General features: G+C 40.2%; 1 protein-coding gene across 5 annotated transcripts in view; it reads left to right on the top strand.

Annotated features, from left to right (window-relative positions):
• ARMC8 (armadillo repeat containing 8) overlaps nucleotides 1-26833 on the top strand; it is a 113800-nt gene that overhangs the window by 37044 nt on the left and 49923 nt on the right. For 2 of the 5 annotated variants that reach the window (XM_062214190.1, XM_062214182.1), the window contains exons 3-12: nucleotides 5764-5835; nucleotides 7808-7950; nucleotides 8054-8151; nucleotides 13174-13266; nucleotides 16406-16486; nucleotides 18367-18442; nucleotides 18537-18627; nucleotides 21046-21106; nucleotides 22984-23184; nucleotides 25975-26070. In XM_062214190.1, the coding sequence (XP_062070174.1) occupies nucleotides 5764-5835; nucleotides 7808-7950; nucleotides 8054-8151; nucleotides 13174-13266; nucleotides 16406-16486; nucleotides 18367-18442; nucleotides 18537-18627; nucleotides 21046-21106; nucleotides 22984-23184; nucleotides 25975-26070 (1012 nt within the window). The remainder of the gene's footprint in view (nucleotides 1-5763; nucleotides 5836-7807; nucleotides 7951-8053; nucleotides 8152-13173; nucleotides 13267-16405; nucleotides 16487-18366; nucleotides 18443-18536; nucleotides 18628-21045; nucleotides 21107-22983; nucleotides 23185-25974; nucleotides 26071-26833) is intronic. The other 3 variants (XM_062214212.1, XM_062214206.1, XM_062214199.1) reach the window with 2 other exon arrangements.

The following is a 26833-nucleotide window of genomic DNA, read 5'->3' as shown; positions in this document are numbered from 1 at the left end:
GGTGTCTTGGGACCTCAAAGTGGGTATCAGCCACTTAATTGGCCCACTTGATTGTGGAATTGTTAGTGTTCTAGTCCATTCCACATTCAGCTTATCTTCCTTGATCACTGTTTCCATCATGTCCCTTCTCTGATCGGAAGCAAGATTGCTTGTTAATCCATCCCCCCTTAAGTTTGTCTCTTCTCCCTGTCACTGTCCTAACTTTGTTTTGTGCCTCGCACTGCCCCAGAAACATGCCATATTTATTCCCAGTGCGGGGTGCTAGGAATGACTTTTCCTTTTGTCTTTCCCTTTCAGTTTTCCAAGTCCTGACCACTTTCTAAGGTTCATCTTAGTTCCTACCATTGGCTCAAAACCTGTTAGACTTATTTATCTACTTTCCTTGGCTTTATAAACACTCCAGTTATAATATAACACTGTGGTATATATGTTATATATTATATATAACATATACTATATATTACATTATATATTTTATATATATATATGTTAGTGTGGTTTTGTCTTTTGGAGATTGTGAACTCTTCAGATCAGGCACCCCATTGTGTGATATTTTTGTGTCCTTCATAGCACCTAGCACAGTGCTTAGCTCAAAACCCAATGTTGAATGTAAGTAGATCGTTGCCTAGCCTCTCCCCCACCACCACCCCAAACATTAAACGTTGATAGGAATGAGATTACACTTCTTTGGTCTCCTGGAAAAAAAGATGGCTGACTAAAAGTAGGAAAAACTTTTCTATAAAAATGTAAAAATGAAACACAGGATAAAACAAGAAATGCATTCACCAAATTTGTCTTTTCCCTCAGCTTGTTGTAAATAAATGCTCGTTGTGCTGGGGGCAGTGGAGAAAACACTTGGGAGAAAGACATGGGTTGAGATTGGCTCTGTCATTTAACATGGGGTCCTGAAAAAATCCCCAAACCTGAGTTGCAGTTTCCTTCTCTATAAGATAGGATTAATAGCACTCAAAGTTTTGATGAAAATGAAATAAAGTAATGAGTATGAAATGCTTTGTAAACTTTAAGATAATATAGAATTCTTACATATTTTTTTAAAAGTTAGATTTATTTATTTATTTGAGAGGCAGAGGGAGAAAGAGACAGAGAGAAAGAGAACTCATATCCACTCCTCCAATACCCAGAACCGCTAAAACCAGGAGCCAGGAACTTAATCCTGGTGACTCGGGAATCCAGTGGCTTGAGCCTCATCACTGCCTTTCCGGGTGAGCATTAGCAGGAAGCTGGAGACAGGAGCCAGAGAAGGCTCTCTGACAGGGCACTAGGCATCTTGACGGCTACGCTAAATGCCAACCCCATCTTGCATAGTTTTGTTGTGCTCCCATCTAGGATGATAGCTGTGAGTTTGTGTAATACAAAACTAAAGACTTTTACGTTTTCTGGAGTCACTATTATTGATGATCCTTTGCTAGTTACTTCTGATTTTTCCAGGTCAAGTTGGCTTTCTTGCCTCTCAAGAGATACACTTTTATCCTAACAAAATGATGAGTGTATTATGAGAAAGGGCACCAGGAGGGACATCTAAGCCAGACCTGGTGGTGCTAGGGCATGCTTTCTTGAGGGAGGTGACATTGACAGCTAAGCTCAGACCTGAAGAATGAGTAAAGTTAGCCAGGGGAATGTGTGAGGAAGAATAGCAACATCCAGGACACTGAGGAAAGCTTCACCTGACTGAACGTTGCATTCCTGTTGCCTCTGAAGTCAGTTCCGTAATCTGGCCTTTAATCTGTGTCGGAGTATGCTCAAGAAGTTTTAACTTTTTCATAGAAATGAACTACCAGCTTCCCTTTATGGTAACAACTGAATGGACTTTATTTCCTGGATAGTAGCATCTTTTTTCTTTATCTAGCATGGGTCTATTATCAGAGTCAGGGTAGGAGTTTAGACGTTGGCCCATTTTATTAATTGTATTCTCTTTAGTCTACGTTTACTTTATAGCCATTGGCTGCCTCCTTCACGTGCTTTTTATGTATAAAAACTTCAGAGATTTGGAAAATTGGTTTTGGAGGGGTTTTTGTTTGCTGTTGTTATAAAAACATTTACTTTGGCCTGGTTCAGATGTTTGGAATGGTTTCATAAGTTGTTGTAGGGACACCTCATTTCTGCTTTAATTTAAGAAGAATGGAGAGGAAATTGGGGAAATATTGGAGTTAGGAGTTTCAGAATAGAGAAAGGTACCCAGAATGGCACCTGGCACAAAATATAAACAGTGCTGGACCAGTGAGTATTAGTGTGAACAGCACATGTGAAGAGCAGGAAGGCTAATGAAAGTAAGTGGCAAGCTGCCCGGTAGGGTCTGTAAGCTGGCGATGAGGAATTAAGACTCTGAGAAGAAAACAGCAGACATACACAGGGAGCCTGGAGCCTGGATGTACAATCTCCTACTACCCATGCTTTGCTTCCTGAGGCTTTGATGGCGTTCAGGACTTGCTGAAACCTCAAAAACTTCATTCAGTTGAGCATCTCTTGCCCCACCAAAAAAATCTATATGTGTGAGGGAGAGTTCACAGAGAAGTTTATATCAGGCTAGGGCAGATGGGAGGAGGGAAGACCCATTCTCAGGCCATGAACTAATGAAAAAACAAAACAATTAGTTTCAGTGTTTGGCTCAAGACTTGTAAAAATGCCGTTCACAACCTTGTGAGGAGAATGTTGCACATCACCAGTTGTAGCAGTATTTTTCTGGTAATGAGAATTAATTTTTTTAATGCCTGTAATATGTTTCATGCTACAAATGGATACTTATTTGTTGCTTTTTTAAAAGTAATTCCCCTGCCCCCACATCTTTCTGTAAAGTCCTGTTTTGCTAAGTGTACAACTTTTTCAGGGTTATAACTTTCAAGGTTCGCCATATTTTATACAGCCCTGCCACCTAAAAGTGAGAAAGTCAGAAGAGATGCTGGACAACTGTTAAGGGGAGCTTATTTTGGGATATGAAAGAAGCAGATGAGCTAAGAACTTCAGTTAAAATGATTTAACACTTTTAGGCCTAACTTTCTTATTATAAATATTTTGTAATGCCTCTTTACTATCCTTAAATTAATAGTAATGCAACTCACATACAGAATTCCAAAAATAATATAGTCCTTCCCTGCTTTTATGATATGAAAGAGATGTAAAAGTTTCTCTTTATGATAATTATAATTTATAATATTGTAAGTGCTTAGGCCTAACAACAGTAGAGAACTTAATGAGTAGTGAGAATGCAAGAGTTACAAATGTAGACTGATATAGTATGTGTGTTTTTTTTAAAGGTTTATTTTATTTATTTAAAAGAGCTAAAGAGAGAGAGGTCTTCCATCCACTGGCTCACTCTCAAATGGCTGCAATGGCTGGAGCTGAGCTGATCCAAAGGCAGGAGCCAGGAACTTCCTCCGGGTCTTCCACATGGGTGCAGCCGCCCAAGAACTTAGGCAATGCTCTGCTGCTTTCCCAGGTGCATTCGCAGAGAGCTGGATCGGAAGTGGAGCAGCTTAGACTCAATCAGTACCCATGTAGGATGGCACTGTAGTCTGGGGCTTTAACCCACTGTGCCACAGTGCCTGCCCCATAGAATGTGATATTGATCACTCAAATACTATGAGTGTCACTGTGCTGTTGATCTGATTTTTCAACATGAATAACTTGATTTTAAAAGTACATATCTTTTATTTACAGAATAGCCACAATATTTTTTAAAGTGCAATTTTCTTAAAAATTGCGGAAAGTGATTTCTGTTTTTTTGTTTGTTTTGTTTTGTTTTGTTTTGTTTTGACGGCTGGCACTAAAGCAGTTTATACACGTCCCCAGGGGCCGGGCCTGCGCTGCAATTCATTTACAGACCTCGCCCCTGAGCGGCCTCCATAATGCTTCACCACAGGGCAGACTGATGGGCGCTTCGGGGGTTTGTACAGGAATGGGGACGGATCAGGCTTCCTATATAGAACTTTCCAGACCTCGGGGAGCCCGCGAAGCAGGACAAAGTGCTCTTGACACAGGAGTCGGCAGGACCTTCAAGTATCTGACCCGCAGTCGCTTGGTGTCCTGGTGGACAGACGGGCGCGCACCGCGCTCAGGAGGCGCCGAGCAGGCCGGCGGGCAGGGCGCCCTCAGCACCGTCCATCCCCACAGCGGCCCCTGCTCCTGCTCCACACGGGACCCCTGGAAGGCCAGAGAGGAGGGGTCTCCGGCCTGCCCTGGCTCCCGCCTCCCAAGCCCACCCACTCGGCCAGGCGCCTACAGGGCCTTGGCATGGGCCCCGCCTGGAGCCGTCCTCACCCCCAGCATCTGGATGGCCACGATCACGCAGTGGCTGTCCTCCTCCTCCTCCTCCTCCTCTGTGTCTGCCTGGAAGGATTTCTGTTTGTAAAACTATGGCCAGGGACTGGTGCTATGGCATAGTGGGTTAAAGCCCCAGCCAGCAGCACCAGCATCCCATATGGGCACTGGTTCAAGTCCCAGCTGCTCCACTTCTGATCCAACTCTCTGCTATGGCCTGGGAAGGCAGTAGAAGTCCTTGGGCCCCTGCACCTGCATGGGAGACCTGGAGGAAGCTCCTAGCTCTGGATCAGCTCAGCTCTGGCTGTTGCAGTCATTTGGGAAGTGAAGCAGTGATGGAAGACCTCTCTCCGGCTCTCTCTGGCTCTGCCTCTCTCTGTAACTCTTTCAAATAAATAAAATAAATCTAAAAAAAAAAAAAAAAACCACTGTGGCCAGAATGTCCCAGACACTCTGACAAACTTCTGAAGTGCTCCATGGGGACTGTGCTGCCCTCTTCCCTGCTTTGGGAACCATTGCTCTATAAGAACCACATGGTGTTCTGGTGTCCTATATTAGGACAACCGTACTAATGATGAGGGGAGTATTTTATTAGTACTCTGTTTATTTTGGACTGTTTGTCTTTTCTGTTCCTGTCTTTTAGAACCAACCACAGATGTGTGAACTAATTGATCATTGATAGAGGCACTCTTACTGTGGAACTGAGTTTTGCTGTTGGTGAAATATTGAGCTCTGTGCAGCTAGAATTAAAAAAATGCTGGCTAATAAATGATAAACAATTTTTTTCTTTTTAATATCCTTGAAAGTTGATTGGCTGCTTAACAAAAGGAGTAATAATGTGTCATTATTCTTCATTTTAAAATAAAATAAGACAACAGCACAAAAAGTAGATGGGAAATGGAAGTACACTTGCAGGGTTCTTGCAATATGTCTGAAGATTGTCAGGAATTAGAAGATACTTCACTGATTCTAAAGTAGTCATTTAAGAAAGCAACAAAACCAAATCCAAAGAGGTGCAGCCAGTAAGACAATAAAGCAAACAAAGTGGAATCGTAAGAATACTCAGTCCTGAGGAAGTCAGAGGAAGGGAAAAAACAGGTGTGATCCCTGAACAAGTTGGATGTGTTCTGCAGGCTGGCTCTTTTGTACCCCTACTCACAGGGCTGTGACTGCAAGTGGGCCTGTATTCCTTTATTTGTGAAGAATCGGTGACCTTTTTAGAAGAACTCCCCACTTGTTGTCAATATTGGCAGTCTTTTGCCAGTTTTTCACACAACTACCCTGTTTTACAGTCCCCATGTTCACTTAGCACCTATCTCTTTCCTCTTTAGCACTCCAGGTGAAAAAGAATCAGTGTTTTGACTTTGTCCCTAACTTCTATTCATGCCAGTCTAAGGTGTTGCATGAAATGGAATGAATTGATCTTTGATTTTTTTTTTTCAGTGATGTCTTAACAGATTTTACCTTTTTCTCTTCCACTGTGTTCAGAGACATGAAAAATGCTGTAATTGGAAACAACAAGCAGAAAGCCAACCTCATTGTTTTAGGAGCTGTTCCAAGGTGTGTTTGTTATCTAATCCCTTTTCTGCCATTCATACTAAGTTACTAAGGTATTCCTTATTCTCAATCATAAGATGTATTTTCTCCAATATTGTCTATCCTATATTTAAAATAAATTGTTTTTTAAAGAAATGAACCATTTCTAAGAAAAAAAATAGAGAATGGAATAAAATGTATTCATATTTTTTTAAAAAGCAAGATCATTCACCCTGCAATGTGAGGATTTGTTGGATATGTAAGCCAAATACACCAATCTTTCTTCCGCATCTCCTTAGAGCCCTTGCAGTTTTGTGTTTTAGGGTTCTCAAGACCTTTTAGAATTTAGAGAGAAAAACTATGCATGGTTTTTAGTTCTTTATTTTAAAAAAAATTCTGATTGTTGGGATTTGATGTTTTTAAATTAACATAGGAAACTTGATTTCTTCTTCTGATGACCTAATAAGCTTCGACTGGCAGCAATAACAATTGTAGAACTTCCTTTTTGCCTTTTCTACTCAGAACTGTTTGTGTACAATCGATAAAAGTTTTTCATAGTTTTTTCTTTTCAGTTTTGAGATAGGATTGGTGATTTTAATATTTTTTAACATCACTGACCTCAAATATATACTTCATAGAGCTCTCAGCAGCCATTTTTTAAATAGACTTATTTATTTATTTATTTGAAAGGTGAAGAGAGAGGGATGGGGATCTTCCATCTGCTGGCTCACCTCTCCAGTGGCTGCAACAGCAAGGGCTGGGCCTGTTCAAGGCCAAGGAGCCAGGAGCTCCATCGAGGTCTCCCATGTGAGTGACAGGAACCTGAGTACGCAAGCCATCATCTGCTGCTTTCTAGGCACTTTATCAGGGAGATGGATGAGAAGCAGAGTAGCCCCGGTCACTCAAATGAACACCCTTATAGGGGATGCATGTATCCCAAGCAGCTGCTTAACCTACTGCACCACAATGCCAGTCCCTCTCATTAGCTTTTCTTAGGGTATTTGTCTTCAATGTTTAAAAAGTGCTTTAGGGAACGCATAAGTTCCTAGAACATAAAGAAAATAATGGTAACTGATAAAAGATTAGGGTTAGGGGAATGGTCATTTGATAATCTGAGTGGAGTAGAAATGGGAGTTTCCTCATTGCTCAAATGAATTTATAGAAAGAGCAACTTCCCTTGTTTGAAGAGCTCACAGGGACTCTATTCCCTCTAGGCTAGACTTCTGCACTTGCAATATTACTGCTGTGGATTTAGTTTCCATTGCTAATTTAAATTCAGATTTGATAGCAAAGGCAGGCATTTGGCCTAGTGGATAAGACACTGCATAGAATCCCCACACCTCATATCCAAGTGTCTGAGTTTGAATCCTAGGTTCTGCTCCCAGTTCCAGGTTCCTGCTAACACGCCCTTGGGAGGCATCAGGTGATGGCTCAACTACTTGGATCCCTGTTATCCACCCACATACGAGATCTGGATTGAGTTCTGAACTCCTAGCTTTGGCCTTACCCAACCATAGCTGTTGCAGTTATTTAAGTGGTGAACCAGCTAATGGGAGATCAAAGTCTCTCTTGCCCAGCTCTCTGCCTTCAAATTAGTGAGATAAATAAAGATTTAGAAAACGACCTGACAGCACATATTTTGGGAGTCTTCATATTCTGAAAAGACCCAGTGGGAAGGGGCAGATAACATAAACTGTGGTCCTGCTGTTTCTCCAGAGTCTGCATGTGACAACCTTGAGATTTAGAAGTATGATGAACTCAGAATCCATGGTAGTCCTTCTGTTCAAAATGGAGAAAGCCTTTCCTAGATTCCCCCACTTTGTTTCTTTTTTGAATTAGCAGATGACATGAACAACCATTTCCCAGAGGGATTCACATGCAAGCTAATTTTTAGTATGTGGAATGCGTGGATAGCCTTCATTAATCTGATAGTTTTGTCACACGAGTTTACTTTTATATTTTAGTCTCTTTGTTTTATCAAGTTCCTTCTTTTTAGATTGTTGTACTTGCTTCAGCAAGAAACCTCAAGCACAGAGCTGAAAACCGAATGTGCAGTGGTATTAGGAAGCCTTGCTATGGGTACTGAAAACAATGTCAAGTCTCTTCTGGACTGCCATATTATCCCTGCCTTACTGCAAGGTATGTCGGGAAGCCATTGCTCAAGTAAAGAGTAGAAATAGTTTGCAGTGTTTGAATCCTGGTTGAAAAGGAAGATGAGCCTTAAATTTAGTTTCATCGATAGGACTACTGTCCCCTGACCTGAAGTTCATTGAAGCTTGCCTCCGATGCCTGCGGACCATCTTCACCAGTCCTGTCACTCCAGAGGAGCTACTGTATACTGTGAGTTTTATGTTTGAATCATCAGTTACACTGCACTAACAGCCTCCTCCTGATATGCTTCACATCTTCAAATTCATTGTAACTATTTTAGAGAAAAGTCTCAAGAAATATAAATTTCAAAAAGTTCATGGAAAATGTATTGAAAGATAAGTTTACCTTGGTACACAAATGTTTGAAATCTATGCACAGAGGAAGTTTCAAAAAGATCTTGGAGAACTTATCTTAAAAAACTGTGAGTGAGCCGGCGCCGTGGCTCAACAGGCTAATCCTCCGCCTTGCGGCGCCGGCACACCGGGTTCTAGTCCCGGTCGGGGCACCGATCCTGTCCCGGTTGCCCCTCTTCCAGGCCAGCTCTCTGCTGTGGCCAGGGAGTGCAGTGGAGGATGGCCCAAGTCCTTGGGTCCTGCACCCCACGGGAGACCAGGAGAAGCACCTGGCTCCTGCCATCGGAACAGCGCGGTGCGCCGGCCGCAGCGCGCTACCGCGGCGGCCATTGGAGGGTGAACCAACGGCAAAAGGAAGACCTTTCTCTCTGTCTCTCTCTCTCACTGTCCACTCTGCCTGTCAAAAAAAAAAATAAAAAATAAAAAAAAAAAAAAAAAAAAAAACTGTGAGTGAATTCCAAAAAATTTTTTGCTTAAAACCCAATACATTTTTAAATTCCATTTTCCATTAACTTTTTAAAGTACCGTCATTTTTTCTTGCTTATTTGCAAATAATCAAATCTTCTAAGCTTTGTAAAGAAGTGAAGGTCTCAGATCTTGAGCAATTTATGAATTGCTTATTTCTTTATATGTACAAATCAGGGGAGTGTATCTTAGCCTGAATAAGTAAGTGATAGGGAGGTTTGTGCTCACTTTAGGTTAAAGTTCAGCAGAGTAGGGTTTGTAGAGAAGCGAGAATTGGGCCTTGAGTAATGGATACGATTTTGAGAAGTAGAAATGAATAAAGCATGGGGCCGGCACTGTGGTGTAGTGGGTAAAGCTACCACCTGCAGTGCTGGCATCCCATATGGGCACCAGTTTGTCGTGTATCTGCTTCCTTCCAGATTGAGCATTAGCTGAAAGTTGGAATTGGAAGCCGAGGAGCCAGGACTCAAACCAAGCATGCTAATACAGGATGCAGGTGCCCCAAGTGATGACTTAATTGCTACACCAAACACCTGCCTCAGCCAGTGGTTTTTTTTAAAAGCCTCAGGGAAGTGAACCCTTTTAGCCTAGCAGTTAGAATGCCTAGGTTCAATTCCCAGCTTCAGCTTGTGATTCCAGCCTCCCAACAGTGCAGACCCTGGGAAGCAGCAGTGAAGGCTCAAGTAATTAAGTTCCTACCTCCCATTTGGAATTCCTGGATTAGTTCCTGGCTCCCAGCTTTGCCCTGGCCCAATCCCCATTCATTGCAGGCACTTGGGGAGTAATCTAGCAGTTGGGGCCTCTGTCTTCCTCTATCTCTCCTCTTCTCTCTGTCTCAGATTTTTAAAAAATTTCCTTTAGACTTCAGGGATTATGAAGGGATATTTTTATCTGTTGATTACATAGAATTTTCTTAATGAAAATTATCTAAGGGCCAGCATGGCAGCATAGCAGGTTAAACTGCCACTTCTAATACCAGCATCCATATGGGTATTATCAGTTTGAGTCCAGGTTGTTTAACTTCCAGTCTAGCTCTCTGCTAATGCACCTGGGAAAGCAGTGGAAGATGGCTCAAGTCTTAGGGCCCCTGCACCCACGTGGGAAACCTGGAAAAAGCTCCTGGATCCTGCTTCCATCAGGCCCAGCCTTGGCCGTTGCAGCCATTTGGGGGAATGAACCAGCAGATGGGAGATTCTCTCTCTCTCTAACTCTGCCATTCAAATAAAATGAATAAATCTTTAAATGAATTTCTCTATTAAAAACTATCTAAGCTAAGGTTTTTGAAATGGTCTTATCTATAGTCTACTGTAAGACATACTCATTGTCTCAGTATCTATATGTAGAAGATGTATGTTTGTGATTTTTGAGAAAGACCCACACACGATTGCACAAATGTGATACCTTCTGGTTTCTGTTCTGGTGTCTGTCTGTCCCTCTCTCTCTCTCTCTCTCATGCTAGTTGTACTTCTTTGTGATTACACAGAGACCCAGACTGTCAGATTGGATACACAAGAATCAGAGATCTTATCCAGAATCAAGCTGTATAAATATTTCAAGAGTTAAGCAATTGAGAGGCATAGGCAAAGCAAGCATGGAGAAGGGCTTGTCCTGTAGCTCCGTTGTCTACCTTTCCTACATCAGATGCATATTCCTCTGACCATTAAAGATACATAAGGTCTCTAAGTGAGGTTTGTGGATCACCACACACAGTAAGTAGTATCCAAATTTAAAGCACATAGATTTTTCCTCAGAGTTTTATGAGATTATTCAGGGAGTCATGAATCATGAATCCACAGATTGGATACTGCACTGGTTCACAAAACTGAGTAGGGACCAGAATTACCTGGACCCTCCAGAGTTTCTGATTCAGTGGGTCTGGGGAGGGACCTGAGAATTTGCATTTCTAACAAGTTTGCAGATAACTGAGTTTTGGTCAAAGGATCGCTCTTTGAGAACTGTTTGGTCCAAAGCATTCTGTCAAGGGCTTTCTTAGGAAAGAGCAGTTTGGTTTTCTGTAGGTCATGTTGTTGTGTTAACAGATTAAACCAATCCTCTGTCTTTACCCTGGAAGTTTCTCCCCAAACCCAGCATGGTAATAGGGAGGAAATTGACCCTAGACAACTGTTTTTTGTTTGTTTTAAAAATTTATTTTTTTATTTGAAAGGCAGAGTTACGGAGAGGCAGAGGCAGAGAGAGACAAGAGAGATCTTGCATCTGCTGGTTCACTCCCCAAATGGCCACAATGGCTGGAGCTGAACCCATCCGAAGCCAGGAGCCAGGAGCTTCTTCTGGGTCTCCCAGGCAGGTACAGGGGTCCAAGTACTTGGGCCATCTTCCAGGGCTTTCCCAGGCCATAGCAGAGAGCTGGATTAGAAGTGGAGCAGCCAGTTCTCAAACCGGCACCCATAAGGGATGCTGGTACTGCAGGTGGTGGCTTTACCCACTATGCCACAGTTCCAGGCTCCCTAGACAGCTGTTTTAATTACTTCCTTCTTGCACTCCAAACTGGTTCATGTCCCACTAATGGATTGTGGTATGCAATTTGGAAAACTCTGGTTTAGGCCAACTTGATTTATTAAAAAACATTTATTTATTTGAAAAGTAGCAAGACAGACACAGAGAGATCTTCTAAACAGTGGTTTTCTCCCTAAATGCTTGCAACAACTGGAACTCAATCTGGGTCTGCCATGTGGGTAGCAGGGACCCAAATACTTGAGCCATTATTTGCTGCCTTCCAGGGTGCAGAGTAGGAGGAAGCTGGAATCTGGAACAGAGCTTATCCCAGGTACTCTCAATATGGGATGCAGGTGTCCTAAGTATCTGTGTCACCTGCGCATCTTAGCTTAATTTTTTTACATGAGAAAACTTAAGACAAAGGGAGGTTAAATTTAGATAGTAAATGATGAAACATCTCAATAATATGCCTTAGAGATTTTATACCTTAGAGACAGTGGAGAATCTGTAAAGTGTTGGATGCAGGGGGATAACTGACAGAGAGCAGTGGTTCAGTATAATTAACTGACTTTGTGATGGGATTGTATAGAGGCCAGATGTTAACAGCAGCTCTGGCACTGAAATAAAAGTGCTCCAATCAGAAGAGGGTGGGATTTCTGATGGATAAGTTTGGGCACTTATGTAACTGTTCTTTGCCTTGTGTAATCATCTATAAATTGCAGATAATAGAAACACAATTGAAAAGGGACATTGTGAAAAATGGGGTGGAGGCTATTGTAATTGATGAAAATTGAGGGAAACTAAGGGATGAGGGAACAGTGGAGGACAGAAGTAGAAATAGCCTTGGAAGCAGAATGGAGGCTTTTTTTTTAACCTACCTTTTTATTTCCCTGTTCTCTTAACTGGTTTGTGCTTCCCTCTTGTCTGCCAGTGGAACTGCCATTTGACCTCCCTGATGGCATTCTCATCTTCTCTCTCCTTTTTTTCCCTGTGCATTTAGTACCTGACTTTCTTTGAGGTTTTCTAAGTTTTTCAAGTTTCTTTCTTTGCCCTCTCTTATTTTCTTTGAGGATCCTGGAGGCAGCACAGTGGGCCAGCCTCAGCCTCTTTGGGGAGCTGATTAGAATGCAGACTTTTAGGTCCCATCCTACAGCCACAAGAACACCCCCTAGGAATGTACTTGCACATTTCTTCTTGAGAAATGGTAGTTCTAGGATCTGTGATAGCACTCACTAGAAGACTTGAGCTGTCTCCTTATCCATTTGTGGTTCAGGCCAAATTTCCTTTCAACTTTTAATGCCTTTTGCGTTCTAAATAAAATTCTTGGTGAGCTCTGCAGCAGGGTGGGTTGATTCTTCTTTCTTCATGAACTATCATGTATGTTGTTAAATGTCAGCAATAGGATCTGTTAGGGTTACCTATCAGAAAGCCCACCCTGAGTGGGTTCTATGTGAGAAGTGGCTAATCATTGTCTTGTGCAGATTGAAAATAGCTAACAACAGTCCTGAAAGATTTTGAAAGTTACTGATGGCTGCAGTAATATCTCAGAGATGAAAATTGTCAATTTTTATTCTTACACAAGACTTTTTCCTTCTTGGTGATTTACTGCTGTATAGCTTATTAGTCACCTCACATTTTGGTTTTAGAACTAATTTCTGTCAATTTTACTGAAATAGTGTTTTATTGTGAGGATGCAGGCTACTTATGGGAGAGAGAGTGAGAATATTCTGTCCTCACATTTTGTTGTCATAGCTAAAAATTGATGCCCCTTTCCTTATTCTTTGCTTTGCCTAGATTTTTGTTTTTTTCTGTTCCTTAGAGATTTGACTTACTGCCATTGTGATAAGAGACTGTGTACCTGCTTGTGAAGATATTTTGTCAAATGTGCACATGGAACCTAAGTTTCTTGTTGTTGTGTTCTCCTCCCCTTCCCCTCCAGGATGCCACAGTGATACCACACCTCATGGCACTGCTTGGCAGGTCTCGCTACACCCAGGAGTACATCTGTCAGATCTTCTCACACTGCTGTAAAGTAAGAACCACAATCAATGTTCTCTATGTTGTAAAGTCTATTTTTTAAAACTTCTTATTTATTTGAGAGAGAATTTCCATGCACTGATTCACACACTCCTAGCCAAAGCCAGAAGCCAGGAGCAGGTCTCTCATGTGGGTGGCAGGAACCCAATCACTTGAACCATTATTGCTGATTCTCAGGGTTTGCATTAGAAGAAAACTGGAGTCAAGAGCTGGGTATCAAACCCAGACATTCCGATGTGGGATGCACACTTAACTGGAGTCTTAATTTCTAAGCTAAATGCCTGTCCTCTATAACGCAAACTCTTACATGCCCTTAAGAGATGTACCTTCTTCATGTATCCTCCCAGAGGTGGTCTAGACTTACATATGTATTTTTCTTCTTTTTACTGCAAATGACAGTATGCTTTGCATACTGTACTGTTCTGCTCCTTGCATATTTCACTGAACATGTCATAAAAGCTGTTCCATATTAGTACATAAGGAGCTTCCTCATTCGAATTTTTTTTCAAGCAGCTGCATAGTATTTCACTGTATAGATATGCAATAATTTAATTAACCAACCCTCTTTTACAAGATTTATTTATTTATTTATTTTGAAAGAGTTAGAGAGACAGAGATCTTTCATATGCTGCTTTACTCCCCACATGGCCACAATGGCCAGGACTGATCCAGGCTGAAGCCGGAGCCAGGATCTTCATCAGGGTCTCCCACATGGATGGCAGTGGCCTAAACACTTGAACCATCTCCCGCTGCTTTTCCCAGGCCCTTAGCAGGGAGCTGGTTCAGAAGTGGAGCAGCCCGGACACAAACTGGCACCCATATAGGATGCTGGTGTCTCAGGGAGCAGGTTTACATGCTGTGCCACAACAACATCCCTACCAGCCTCCTAATTTGGACCATTTAGTTTATTTTCAATCTGTGCTATCACAAAACAATACTAGAGCAAATACCTCTACATAAGATATTTTGTAAGAAATGGAATTGCTGAGTCAAGGATTATGTGTCTTTGTAATTTTACTACTTACTGTTTTTATAGAGATTGTACCACTTTATGCTACCAGCAGTGATTACTCAAGTAATTGGGAGAGCTGGATTGAGTTCTTGGGGATTTCTATCTTGATATCTTGATATTTCTCTTCCTTACTCCTTCCCATCCCTAAAAAAGCAAAAACCTTTGCCCTGAGAATTCCATTGTCTTCAGTTAATACAAAGATGCAAAGACTGGTTTGCAACATGTAATAATATATCAGTCCATTGTTCTCTGGGAATTTATGCTAATAAGGTAAGAATCTGTCCTGAGATGCAGCTTCAGATATGTTCAATGAAACACATCAAAAACTACCTAAAATATGTAGTATGGGTTTGCATGATTAAACTGTGAAATACTCTGTACTGATTAAAAGTAAGAAATTAGGGGCTGGCATTGTGATGAAACAGGTAAAGCCACTGCCACCAGCAACTCTTGCAGCCACTCCATTTCCTTTTTTGGCTCCCTGCTAGCTTCTGGCTCCTGGCTTCAGCCTGGTCCAGTGCCAGCTATTGTAGCCATCTGGGAAGTGAACCAGCAGATGGAAGACCTCGATCTTTCTCTCTCTCTCTCTCTCTCTCTCTCTCTCTCTCTCTCTGTTTCTTGCCCCCCCCATAACTTTTTGAAATAATAAGAAATGAAAAGTTAGAAAACTTGAGAGATGTCTAACTTTTTTTGTTTTAAGGAACATTTCTCATGCATAGTATGTAAAATGTATAGGAGATTGTTAACTAAAACATAGATTGTTAACTATAAAAATGGCTGCTTTGTTATTCAGAAGCCTGAATGCTCATCTCCCCACTTACGTGATGGGAGTTTGGACTCCAGAAAGAGTGAGCATTTGCACAAAAGTTGTTGCCTGGCTAGATAATGAGTTGGCGAGACCTGTTTGACAGTGCTTCTTCTGGACTGGCAACTGCTTTCCTCTGCAAACCCAGCAGAGAGCCCACCTTTTGGTTTTGTTTTTCTCTTCTAAACAATGAGCACAAAACACCTTCCTTGTCTTGGCTTAGTTGACCTTTCATTAATTCATGGGGTGAAGTGGAGCATAAAATGAATGAATAAGAATTGTGGCTTTGCAGTAACTGTTAGCTTCTGCCACTTTGAAGATCTTTAGTAGAAAACAGAGTTGATGAAAAATAAATTTTTTTTCTTCTCCCTTTACATTTCTACTCTGAGAAATGATAATTTTAAAAATGATAAATGAGAAGAAATATAGGAACCAAAATACTGTTAACTTCTCCACTATGGCGTGTTACGTTGCCCAACATGGTGTTACTCAGATGTCCCAAGTGTGCTGAGCTAGACTAGGCTCTGACTCGGTTCCTCTTGCAGTTAGTTTTAGGGTTCTCCTTGACTGCCTCATCAGTACTAAGTTGTAAAAATAACTGTGCCAGCCATGAGCACATAAAATGCAGGCTTCATAGAGGCCTTGGTGCTGTGCTACTGTGTATCTAGTGCATTTAACAACCACAAAGAACTAGTGCCAGGATAGCTTCTTCTCTTTTCTTTGGAGGCATAGGAGGTAGCAATTCTAGAACTGGGATGAAGTATGATGTGGCAGCTATTTGTAGGACTAAAATCAATGTCTGCCTCACTTTTTAGGATTGAGTAATAAAGGCAAAAGGTAACTCATAATTCTACACTGGAGTAAATGTAGCTTTCTACTTTTAAGTAAATATAGGTTTGGGGCCGCTGTTGTGGTGAAACAAGTTAATGCCCAGGCCCAAAGTGCCTACATCCCATATGGGCACCGGTTTGAGACCTGGCTGCTCCACTTCCAGTCCAGCTCTCTGCTATGGCCTGGGAAAGCAGAAGATGGCCTAAGTCTTTGAGCCCCTGCACCCACATGGGAGACCTGGAAGAGGCTCCTGGCTCCTGGCTTTGGATCGGCACAGCTCTGGCCGTTGCAGCCAATTGAGGAGTGAACCAGCGGATGGAAGACCTACCTACCCTCAACTCCTCTCTCTGCCTCTCTGCCTCTCCTCTCTCTGTGTAACTCTGACTTTTAAATAAATAAATAAATCTTTTAAAAAAAAGTAAATATAGTTTTATTGAAGTTAATCATTATTCTTCCTAATGTATTGTTGTATTCTCCTTCCTACAGGGGCCAGATCATCAAACAATTCTATTTAATCATGGTGCAGTTCAGAATATTGCTCACCTACTAACCTCACTATCCTACAAGGTGAGATGTTAAAAATTATGGCCAAATAATTCTTTGTTTTCCGAAAAGAGGCCCATATATATGAGTTTTTATCACTTCTTTACTAGAGCTTATGACCAAGAGTAGTATTTTATCGGTAAAACGTTATGGGACATTATTTTACCAATACAACGCTCTTTTAGGAAATAAATTGCTCTTGCATGTCCATTTTTTTAGCATATGGTTGTGTATGAATTGCTTTTGATTTTAGCCATTTTACAGTGTTTCTGGTTAGATAGCAGTGCTGCAGCTACATTTGAAATAATGCCTTTAAGGGTGTAGATGCAATGACTTGCTGTATCAGGAAAAACATATTTTTGGATTTCATATTTAAAATCTTTAGCCACAGTGACTCAAACCTACAGATTGTACCCACATACACATCAGTATTTAAAATATTTTAAAATGTGTTCTTATATTTTTATTTGAAAAGTCAAAGAATTTTCAGACTTTAAGCATTCATTGTTGTCCAGTTAGAAAGTTGTAGCAAATATTGGAACATTTTCATTGTATCACATTAGATTTGGATATGGCAGAAGTTACCTATAGATCAGGGAAGCGGTCATTTTTATTTTCTGTGTATTTGCACTGATGATCTTCAACTATTGTTCCTTTTATGCTTAACTTTATTTCAAATAGAGCCTGCTCATGTGTATGTTTTCTCTGTCTTAGACATCCAGAGTTTAGTCTTGGTAAGAGGTTCATAAGGATAGGAATGGGGTGGAGCCAGCTTGAAACTAGCCAGAGGCAGGGGAAGAAAAATACTGAAAGCTGCTGCTTCTCTCTGCTACACAGAGGACAAAACCAGTTAGCCTTTGCACATCAAAAAGCAGTTGTGTGGTTGGCTATTTATTGTCTCTTTACTTGTCCATACTCCAGCTTCCTTAATTCTCCCTGCTCTCCTTCCATTCCCTCCTCCCCCCCACTTTAGACTTCCTTATCTACTGTAATAACTTGAAACTTATAAGTTGTAGAAGGGAAAGTATCTGGTAACACTGCTGTTCTGCAAGGATTGTTCCACTGCCAGGGTGTCATTAAGCTGCTGTCATTTCTGCCTGTGGTCCGTGCCAGTCCTGCAGAGCATTCCCCAGGAGAGGGAGTGTGCTTCTTCACTCCCCTGCTGCTTGTTGGGGGAGTGCCTGCCAGCCCCAGGTTCTACATGAGAACAGTGGCTGTAGACTCTGGCTTTGGAAGTGAGGATGAGGTCATGCGGTGAAAAATGAATGGAAAGAATAAAAAATAACAGTTCTCATAGGAGCCCCTGCAAACAATAAAATGTGTTTATGTGATCAGGAAACAAGGCCCTTGACAGTATTCCAAACCAGTAACCTAGTTTTAAGAAAGGGTAACATAATTGCTAGGTGTTTTATTGGTAAATTAATTTAGTCCTTTTCAAACTTTTATTGTAACATTGTTTCCTCTGCCTTGTTTTCTTTGTCCCCATCTCCATCTCATATACCTGCTCTTGTTTTGCCTTCCCTTCAGCCTTCTGGCTTGTAATTAGGAAAGAAGCAATGTCCCACTTGAAAGGCTCTTGGTAATTTTTTTTGAAGTTCCCTTTGTCTTACAACGCTGTGTTTTACACAGTGTTCTTTTTTTGTTGTTGTTTAGGGACTTATCTAGTTCGGTTTTAATTGCTGCCTCTTCCTCATTATTTTTCTATTACTTCAAAATTGATTTTAATTTTTCTATAATTAATTCTGACTTTCACTGTACTCTTCAGATAATGCAAATATTATTGCCATTCCTCTGAGGCTTCCTTTTAGTATTTTAAGCAGATTTAAATAGTTATTTTTTCCGGAGAAGAGTTTAGATTCTGAGCTATTAAAATAAATGCACTATTTGTTCTTTGATTTTTACAGGTTCGAATGCAAGCACTGAAATGCTTCTCCGTTTTAGCTTTTGAAAACCCCCAGGTATCGATGACCCTGGTGAATGGTAGGCTGAAACTTTCAGTGCATCTATAAAATTTAATTTATGAACTTTATGAATTTAAACAAGTTTCTTAATCCTTTTGTTTGTTTGCTTCTAGTTTTGGTTGATGGAGAATTATTGCCACAGATTTTTGTGAAGATGTTACAGAGGGATAAGCCTATTGAGATGCAGCTCACATCGGCAAAATGGTAAAAGTCAAGACAATGTGGGAGGAAAGTGCTTTATTCATCTCTTAGAGTATTTTTGGACAACCAATTAGCTCAGTTTCAGTCCCTCTTGCTTTGGGATTTTGAAATTTGAATGTCATGCCACATTTTGCTAAATGGAAGTCATTTTAAAAATTTTATTTGAAAGGCAGAGAAACAGAGATAGGCAGAGAGATCTTCTGTCCACTGGTTCACTCCCCAGATGCCCACAACAGTCAGGACTGAGCCAGGCTGAAGCCAGGGGCCTGGAACTCAGTCCACATCTCCAGTGTGAGCAGGAGGAAGCCAAGTATTTGAGCCATCACCTGCTGCCTCCCAGGAAGTGCAGGAATCAAGCAGAGCCAGGACTAGAGAACCCAGGCACTCAAATACTGGGATGCAGGTATCTCAAGTGGCATCTTAACCACTATGCCAAATGCCGCTTTAGATGTCAGTTTTTAACATTCAGTTTATTACTCATAGTATGCAGGACAGGAACTCTCATATATATCGAAGACCCATCTACAGAAAATTACTTTAGTGTCCTTACCTGTCTTTGTATTTCAGTTGAGATGATACAAAATTGAAATAGATACAATTAACACACATTATCCCGGTATCAAATCACAAAAATGTAAATATAGACAAATGTAGAGAGAATTAATTGAAGATGATAACCAGGGAGTCATTTTTTTTAATTAATTAATTAATTTGAAAGGCAGAGAGAGAGAGAGAGAAAGAGAGGTCTTCCATCCCCTGGTTTACTCCCCAAATGGCTGCAATGGCTGGAGCTGCACCGATCCGGAGCCAGGAGCTTCTTCCAGGTCTCCCAAATGGGTACAAGGGCCCAAGCACTTGGACCATCCACTACGGCTTTCCCAGGCCATAGCAGAGAGCTGGATTAGAAGTGGAGCAGCCAGGACTGAAGCCCATAAGGGATTCTGGCACAGCAGGCAGTAGCTTTACCTGATACGCCACAGCGTTGGCCCCGAGGGGACATGGGGGATGATTTCTGAGAACGGGACTTTGTTTATCTCTTAAAAAAACAGCAAACAGAATCTTAGATATGTGATATTTTGTATGATAATAGTGTGAAATTAGCATAATTCCTATCTCATGTAAGCATCCAGTGTGTGTTCATTCTGCAGTTACCAATACAGGTAATTACAGGTATGTTGAGCATATGTATGGTTCTATGCTAAATGAAGCTGTGGCTCTTTAATAGAGAATTAGAATTTTCAGTGAATTACTCATGAAAAGTAACAGCTACAAAGATTTCAACCTTCTGCAAAATAAATAAAAGAATTTTCCTGATTTGTGTATAGTTTTCTCTAAAAGCCAATCATAGAATGTTTTCATTTTTGCCGTGGGACTGCCTTCTGCTGGTTTATTCCCCAAATACCCATAATGCCCAAGGCAGGGCCAAAGCCAGGAGCCAGAAAAGTCAATCCAGGTCTTCCATGTGGGTGTCAGGAACCCAGTTACTTGAGCCATGATCACTGCCTCTCAGGGTCTGCATTAGCAGAAAACTGGCGTCAAGAGTCAGAGGCTGGCATCAAACCTAGGCACTCACGGAGTTGTGAGTATCTTAACCAATAGGCCAAATACCCATTTCAGAATAATTAGTTTTTGATGAATAGTTGTGTTACAAGTTAAGTGGGTCTTCTGTGCTATTTCTATTGTATTGGAGTTAGACTATCTCAACTTCATTTATAAACTGAGATATTTTGTTAACTTTTTATTTTTAATGTTTCCTCCTCTTTTATTATAGAAAATTTCAAACATAAAATAACAGAGAAAAACATAAAGAACTCACATGTACTTAGCACAGTTTCAAAATGTCTCCACTTATTAGGCTATCTATTTTTAAAACCATTTGGTAGGTTTTTTTTGTTTTTAGTATCTGGCTTACTATCTATATGTGTGTGATTTTCCTTCAATTATTAAATTGAACCTCAGATAAAGGAATGTCAAAATCTCCCTCAAGATAAATGGTAGTAGGGGCCAACATTGTGACACAGTGGGTGAAGCTGCTGCATACGACGCCAGCAAACCATATGAGTGCCAGTCTGTCCAGCTGCTCCATTTCTGATCCAGCTCCCTGATAATGGCCTGGGAAAAGCAGCAGAAGATGGAACTGTTTTGGCCCCTGCTACCCAAGTGGGAGACCTGGAAGAAGCTCCTGGCTTCAGCCTGGTCTAGTGCTAGCCATTGGGACCATCTGGGGAGTGAACCAGCGCATCAAGATTCTCTCTCCCTCTCTCTCTCTCTGACTTTCACATTAATAAATAAATCTTTTTTAAAAAATGATAGTACTTGGTTTTTTGTGTTTTATTTTTCATAAAATCTCAAAGGCAAATAATTTTTATTTTAAAACTTTAAAGCCAAAGTTAAAACTTACTTTTTGCCATCTTATTCCAGTTTAACTTACATGTGTAGAGCAGGAGCAATTCGGACAGATGACAGCTGTATTGTGTTAAAGGTAAGCTAATGAAGTCTCTCTGGAAACATGGGAATTGCAGTTCTATAAGTATTGAGTATGTATAATAGCATTCTCACTTTTTATGTGTTTATCATTATAGATGTGTACATGGCATAAATGTGCTTGCTTTACAGTTTTTAAAAGTTAATTTAGATGTGTTTTTCAGTATCAAAGCAAAATGATTCGTTTCTTATCACAACTTTTTCATTTTATGATAATTAGAAAATGGAAATCTGAAAGTATATGAAATTCAAGTGAAGTAGAAAATATATTGTAATCTATAATTTTCATTATGTTTGCAGTACAATTTTGTAGGCACTTTACCAGCTCTACATATAAAGACTATTGTCACTCTCAGAGCCAATAGTGAGACTTAATAGATAGACTTGAAAACAATTATTATTACTATGGTATGTCAGATGCCGTCTGAACTGAGAAAACCTGGAGAAGAGACCGGTTGTAAATGTCCTGAGACCAGGATTCTGGTTTTAGCACTGCCAGTACTGACCTGCTTGATGCCCTGTTCTTTTGGTGGCTTCAGATTCTTCATTATGAAAATGTGGGCAGTAATTCCTGCTCATCTGTCCCCTAGGGTTATAATAAGGATAACAATAAATTAAATAATTTACATTAAGATGTCTCATAGCTATAAAGAACAAGTATAAATGCATTGATCTTGTCTCATTTTATGAATGTGAGTTAAGGTAAAAGATAAGAGAGCCTTGAGAAGATCGCTTCAGTCTTTGATAGAGTCAGTTCATTTAATGAGATTTAAGGACTTCCCTAAATAAGTAACTCTGCATTGAGTGTTAACGTTTTTCATACAAGTGAGCTTGGCTTATTTACTTCTCTAGCCCTCCTTTTATTCCTCGTTGGTAAAATGGGTTGGTAGTATTTTCTTTATGATGTACTTGAGGGCAGTAAATTCAGTGAAACATGAATTTATGGTGTTGATAAATATTGGTAACTAGGAATGTTAGGACCTCCCCCTCCAAAGCTAAGATTGAGTTGTAAAACCTGAACTAGCCTAATAGGAAATCAATAGTGAGCAATAAAATTTAAATTTTGTGGTAGAGATTACGGTGGTAGTTGAGGAAAGCTTCCTATAATTATAACATTTTAATATCTACTTCCACATTATTCTTTAAAGCCTTAAAAATAGTAAATACATGAGATGTTGTTATTCAGAAACTAATATAGATAAATAACCAGGACTAGTGCCAAGAGGTTTGAAGGACCTCAGGAGAGAAATTGGATTATTGGGTACTGTAATCACTCCAGCAAGTTCTTTGAAAAACCTAGCAACTGTGATCAATGCATGTCACTCACATTTTAGAACAGCATGTGGAATATGAGAAATGGTAAAAGTACTGAATTGTTAAAGCTGTGTTTTGTTTTTGCAACTATAGATACTAATTCTCAAACTAAAAAAGTCATCCCAACCATATTACTCACTAAGGAAAAGATTCCATACTTTTTGGGCAAAATCATTCCTGGTTCAATTGCTGGATCTCTTTTAGGTAAATAAACACAAAGATGGGGCAGAACCATCAGACATGATTTGTTAGGGATTCTTAAATGTCTTTTAAAAGGCTGTTCGATAAGCTGCAATCTGAACTGATCACAAAAGCCTAATTAAGAGATTCTGTTTATATAGTTGAATGTATGAGTTGTTTAGAGTGCTAGCACAGATGATTAATCTGTACTGAATTTTGTTTTTGCTTTTGAAAAAATCTTTTATTATTGAGAATCAATAGAGGAAATACTGATCACAGACATGACTCCCAGTGAAAGCCATTGAGTTGATTCAGTCTTGATATACTCTTCAAGATTCTACCTTTACCAGAAAGCAAATAACTGATCTCACTGCCTTTCAGACATTGCCTTGTTTGGTTCGAATGTGCAGTAAGGAGAGATTGCTAGAGGAGAGAGTTGAAGGAGCTGAAACACTCGCCTATCTGATTGAGCCAGATGTTGAGCTGCAGAGAATCGCTAGCATAACTGATCACCTCATTGCCATGCTTGCTGATTATTTCAAGTATCCCAGCTCAGTGAGTGCCATCACTGACATTAAAAGGGTATGTTTGCTTTTCCTTTTCAGTAGTTCAAGAGGATTTTTAATAAGTTTTTCTTACTGCTCACAACTTTGAACCAATTGATCATTACAGCTCAAAAACATTTTAAATAGAGGAGTCAATTATCTTTGGTTACATGGATTACATTGCTTTGTGAGTTTTTTAATCCAAATATGTTGAATATTTATAGTTGGGAATTTTTTTACTAAGCAGATAAGCAGGAAAGAAGAAAATAGTAAACTTAACTCAAAACAGCTTAAACCCCCCAAATAGCACAGTCTTTAAGCTGGGTATTGAAATTTTATCAACATCATCTAATCCTATTCAAGGTCACAGAATCATTTTTCTGTTGATATATTCTCATGCTTTATGTCAAGGGTAATCTTTTTTTTTTTTTTTTTTTTAATTTGTTAATTTGAAAGACGACTCCCAGCTGCTGGTTCACTCCCCTGTATGTCCACAACAGCCAGGGTTGAATCAGGCCAAGGTCAGGAGCCTGAAACTCAATCGAGGTCTCCCATACCAGTGGCAGAGACTCAATTACTTGAGCCATAAACAGCTGCCTCCCAAGGTGTTCATAAGCAGGAAACTGGAATGGAGAGCAAGCTAGTTCTCTAACTCAGGCACTCCCAAGGTACTTGGGCATCTCAGCCAGTGGCTCAGCATCTGTGATCTTCTGTTAAAGGTGACTGAGTGACCTTATTTTACTCTCCATCAAAATCTTTTTTTTTTTTTTAATCTATTCCTGTCTTCTTTCTTTATTGAGTTTCATAGTATTACCATTTAAACTCTGGCTTGGGACTGTCAATAACTAAATTATGCTTTTTCTTTTAAGATTTATTTATTTATTTGAAAGAGTTACTACACACAGAGAGAAGGAGAGGCGGGGGTGGTGGGGAGGGTCTTCCAGCTGCTGGTTCGCTTTCCAATTGGCCACAACAGCCGGAGCTATGCCAGTCCACAGCCAGGAGCCAGGAGCTTCTTCCGGGTCTCCCACTCAGGTGCAGGGACCCAAGGGCTTGGGCCATCTTCCACTGCTTTACCAGGCATAGCAGAGAGCTGAATAGGGTGTGGAGCACCTGGGGCTCAAATCAGCGCCCATTTGGGATGCTGGCACTGCAAGCGTCAGCTTTACCTGCTATGCCATAGCACCAGCTCCTAAATTATGATTTTTGAAAATTTAGCTTCCTCAGAGCAGGTCGATGTTCTTTTCAACTTTTTGCTTCTTAGCCTGTTTGCCATATCGTTTCTCTAAGCATAAGAGACTCTGTAAGAGAAAGTTCATTTAAGAAGGTCATGATAGAGCATTGCCTCTTAATTAGTCGCTAGTACTGTTTCAAGAATGTGACTGTTTTTTGTTATCTGTTCTCTTGATCTCCCCTACACTTCTGAATTTTGAGTTTCAAAATTCTCATTCGGAAGGCAGTTGTTCATTTGGGATTTAATGTTGAAGAGAAAACAGACTATTAAGGAAATGTCTCTTCTGTTAGAAGGGACCTAAAAATCACCTTCGTTGATGTTTACATTAATTGGGTACACTACTTCTATGTACTAAAGTTGTGTCTGCGCTTCCTCCGATAGTGTTGTTGTTGTAGTAGAGATGATAAGTTACATTGAACCAGTTGCCTTGTCTGTTTTACCTCTGGCCATTTGCTAACTGACACGGAATCTTACCAGTCCAAAAATACATAAGCCAACCCTAACTATGGCCTCATAAACACCCTGAGTTTACCACCCCAGCAAGGCAAAAAGAATACTTTGCTGGGCAGGAGAGTGAGGAAACATAATTTAAAGAACTTGTAACTTAAGCATGTGCAAATCATTTAGTCTGTAGAAGATTACATCTTCTGTTGGAATGTGTCCATTTCATTTCCATCACAGAATAACTAGGATAATGTGTTTTAAATGATTTCCCAATGCCAACTTGAGTAATAGTTTATTTTGTCACCTTTAATTGGGGTAGTGGGTTATCCAATGGTTTCTGACTATAGAAGTATAGGTACTAGACTCAAATTCTCACAATATGGTAATATGTAATTATGATTAGCCTATAGTTTTGAACTTAGGAAAATGGTTGTTGTATGTTGGAAAGGTCCTCCCATAATCTATCTTTATTGGCTTGGTTAAAAACATTTTTGGAACTACTCATTTTGGAATGACTTAAGAATTGCCTTTAGAGTTACTCCAAATGAGTTTTTATTTTTTTATTTTAGGATGTGTGTGTGTGTGTCTGTTTGTGTGTGTATGTGTGTAGTTTCTTGTTAGCCTAAATTATATTTTCCAGCTGAATTTCCTCATCTTTACATACCACTGTTAGCAGTTAAATTGAAACTCTTAGTTGATAAAACAGTACCACAGTCCAGGTTTTCTAACTAGTATGCCAGTTAGTTCTAAGAAAGTTACAAACGAAGATCTTGGAATGTTATGAACAGCACTTACATCACTGGATAAGAGGGAACCTTTCCAAGGTAACTCTTTTGGATGAAAAGATGGTACACATTTGGATGAAAAAGCTCAGTGCCAGTGGAGCTACCATCTAGGAACACTAAACTCTAGGGCTCGGACACTCATAAAGCTGTTACATATTTAGTGTAAGTGTCGTGGAGTTCACTTACAAATAGAAGCAGCAGGCAAGGTCACAGTCTTATGTGAATGGAACCCAGAAATAATTGAGGAATTCTGTGACAGCACCAACAGTTACTAACAAATATTTTTCTTCAACTCCACTCAAGTATTTTATTGAAGATTTAATTTTAGACTGATTTGGAACATACCTTTTCTTCCCTTCTGTAGCTTGATCATGACTTAAAACATGCTCACGAACTCCGCCAGGCTGCATTCAAGCTCTATGCTTCTCTTGGAGCAAATGATGAAGACATCCGGAAGAAGGTGAGTCTGGGAGAGGGGCGTCCCCCAGTCCTGACAGCCAGCAGGCAGGGAGTGACGTCAACCTGAAAGTCGTGGTGAAGAGCACTAACAGTGACTGTTTGAATATAATAAACAGAGTGACTAAAGGCATAATTGAAGAATGAATGGGACCCGGATTTGGGGGTTGTTTGTTTGTTTTTAGAATTAGTGTGGCATGGCCGTGCTGGAATGACAAATAGCTGGCGTGCTTTTTTTGTGTCATTAATATGAATTATTATGTTGCACACTTTTGCATGTGTTCTGATAAAAATCAATTCTAGCACTGTGAAGCTTCAGACACCTTGAAAGATCTAACACTAGAATTGTAAATGTTATTTATGAAAATATCTTCCATTGCCATTGAGAAATTCAAATCTTTATTGTACATTGTTTTTTGATATGTGGCTTAGTTTTATGTTTTGATTTTTTTTTTTTTTTGCTACTGTGCAAGTTTAATGTGAATAAAATCTTTGTGGAATGATGATTTTATGTTTAGTGAGTGGTCATCTGAATTTTCTAGCTCCCAAAAATGTATCACTGGTATAGCGCCCTTAGGTTACTACTGCCTAGTCTAACACTGAGCTCATGTTGTTTATGAGAATAGTTGTAGGTAAGAAGTAGAGTGTAGCGGTAAGCTCTGACCTGGCTCCCTCCACAAATTAAAGTTTGGAGCTTACCATTCAGAAACAAATAATCTAACAAATTCAACACAAAGCTCTTAGGACCATTAGTGGGCAAAACCGTA

The sequence above is a fragment of the Lepus europaeus genome, chromosome 2 (assembly GCF_033115175.1).
Source record: "Lepus europaeus isolate LE1 chromosome 2, mLepTim1.pri, whole genome shotgun sequence".
Classification (NCBI taxonomy): domain Eukaryota; kingdom Metazoa; phylum Chordata; class Mammalia; order Lagomorpha; family Leporidae; genus Lepus; species Lepus europaeus.
Note: the sequence above shows the minus strand (reverse complement) of the source record. Positions and strands in the feature narration are given on the sequence as shown.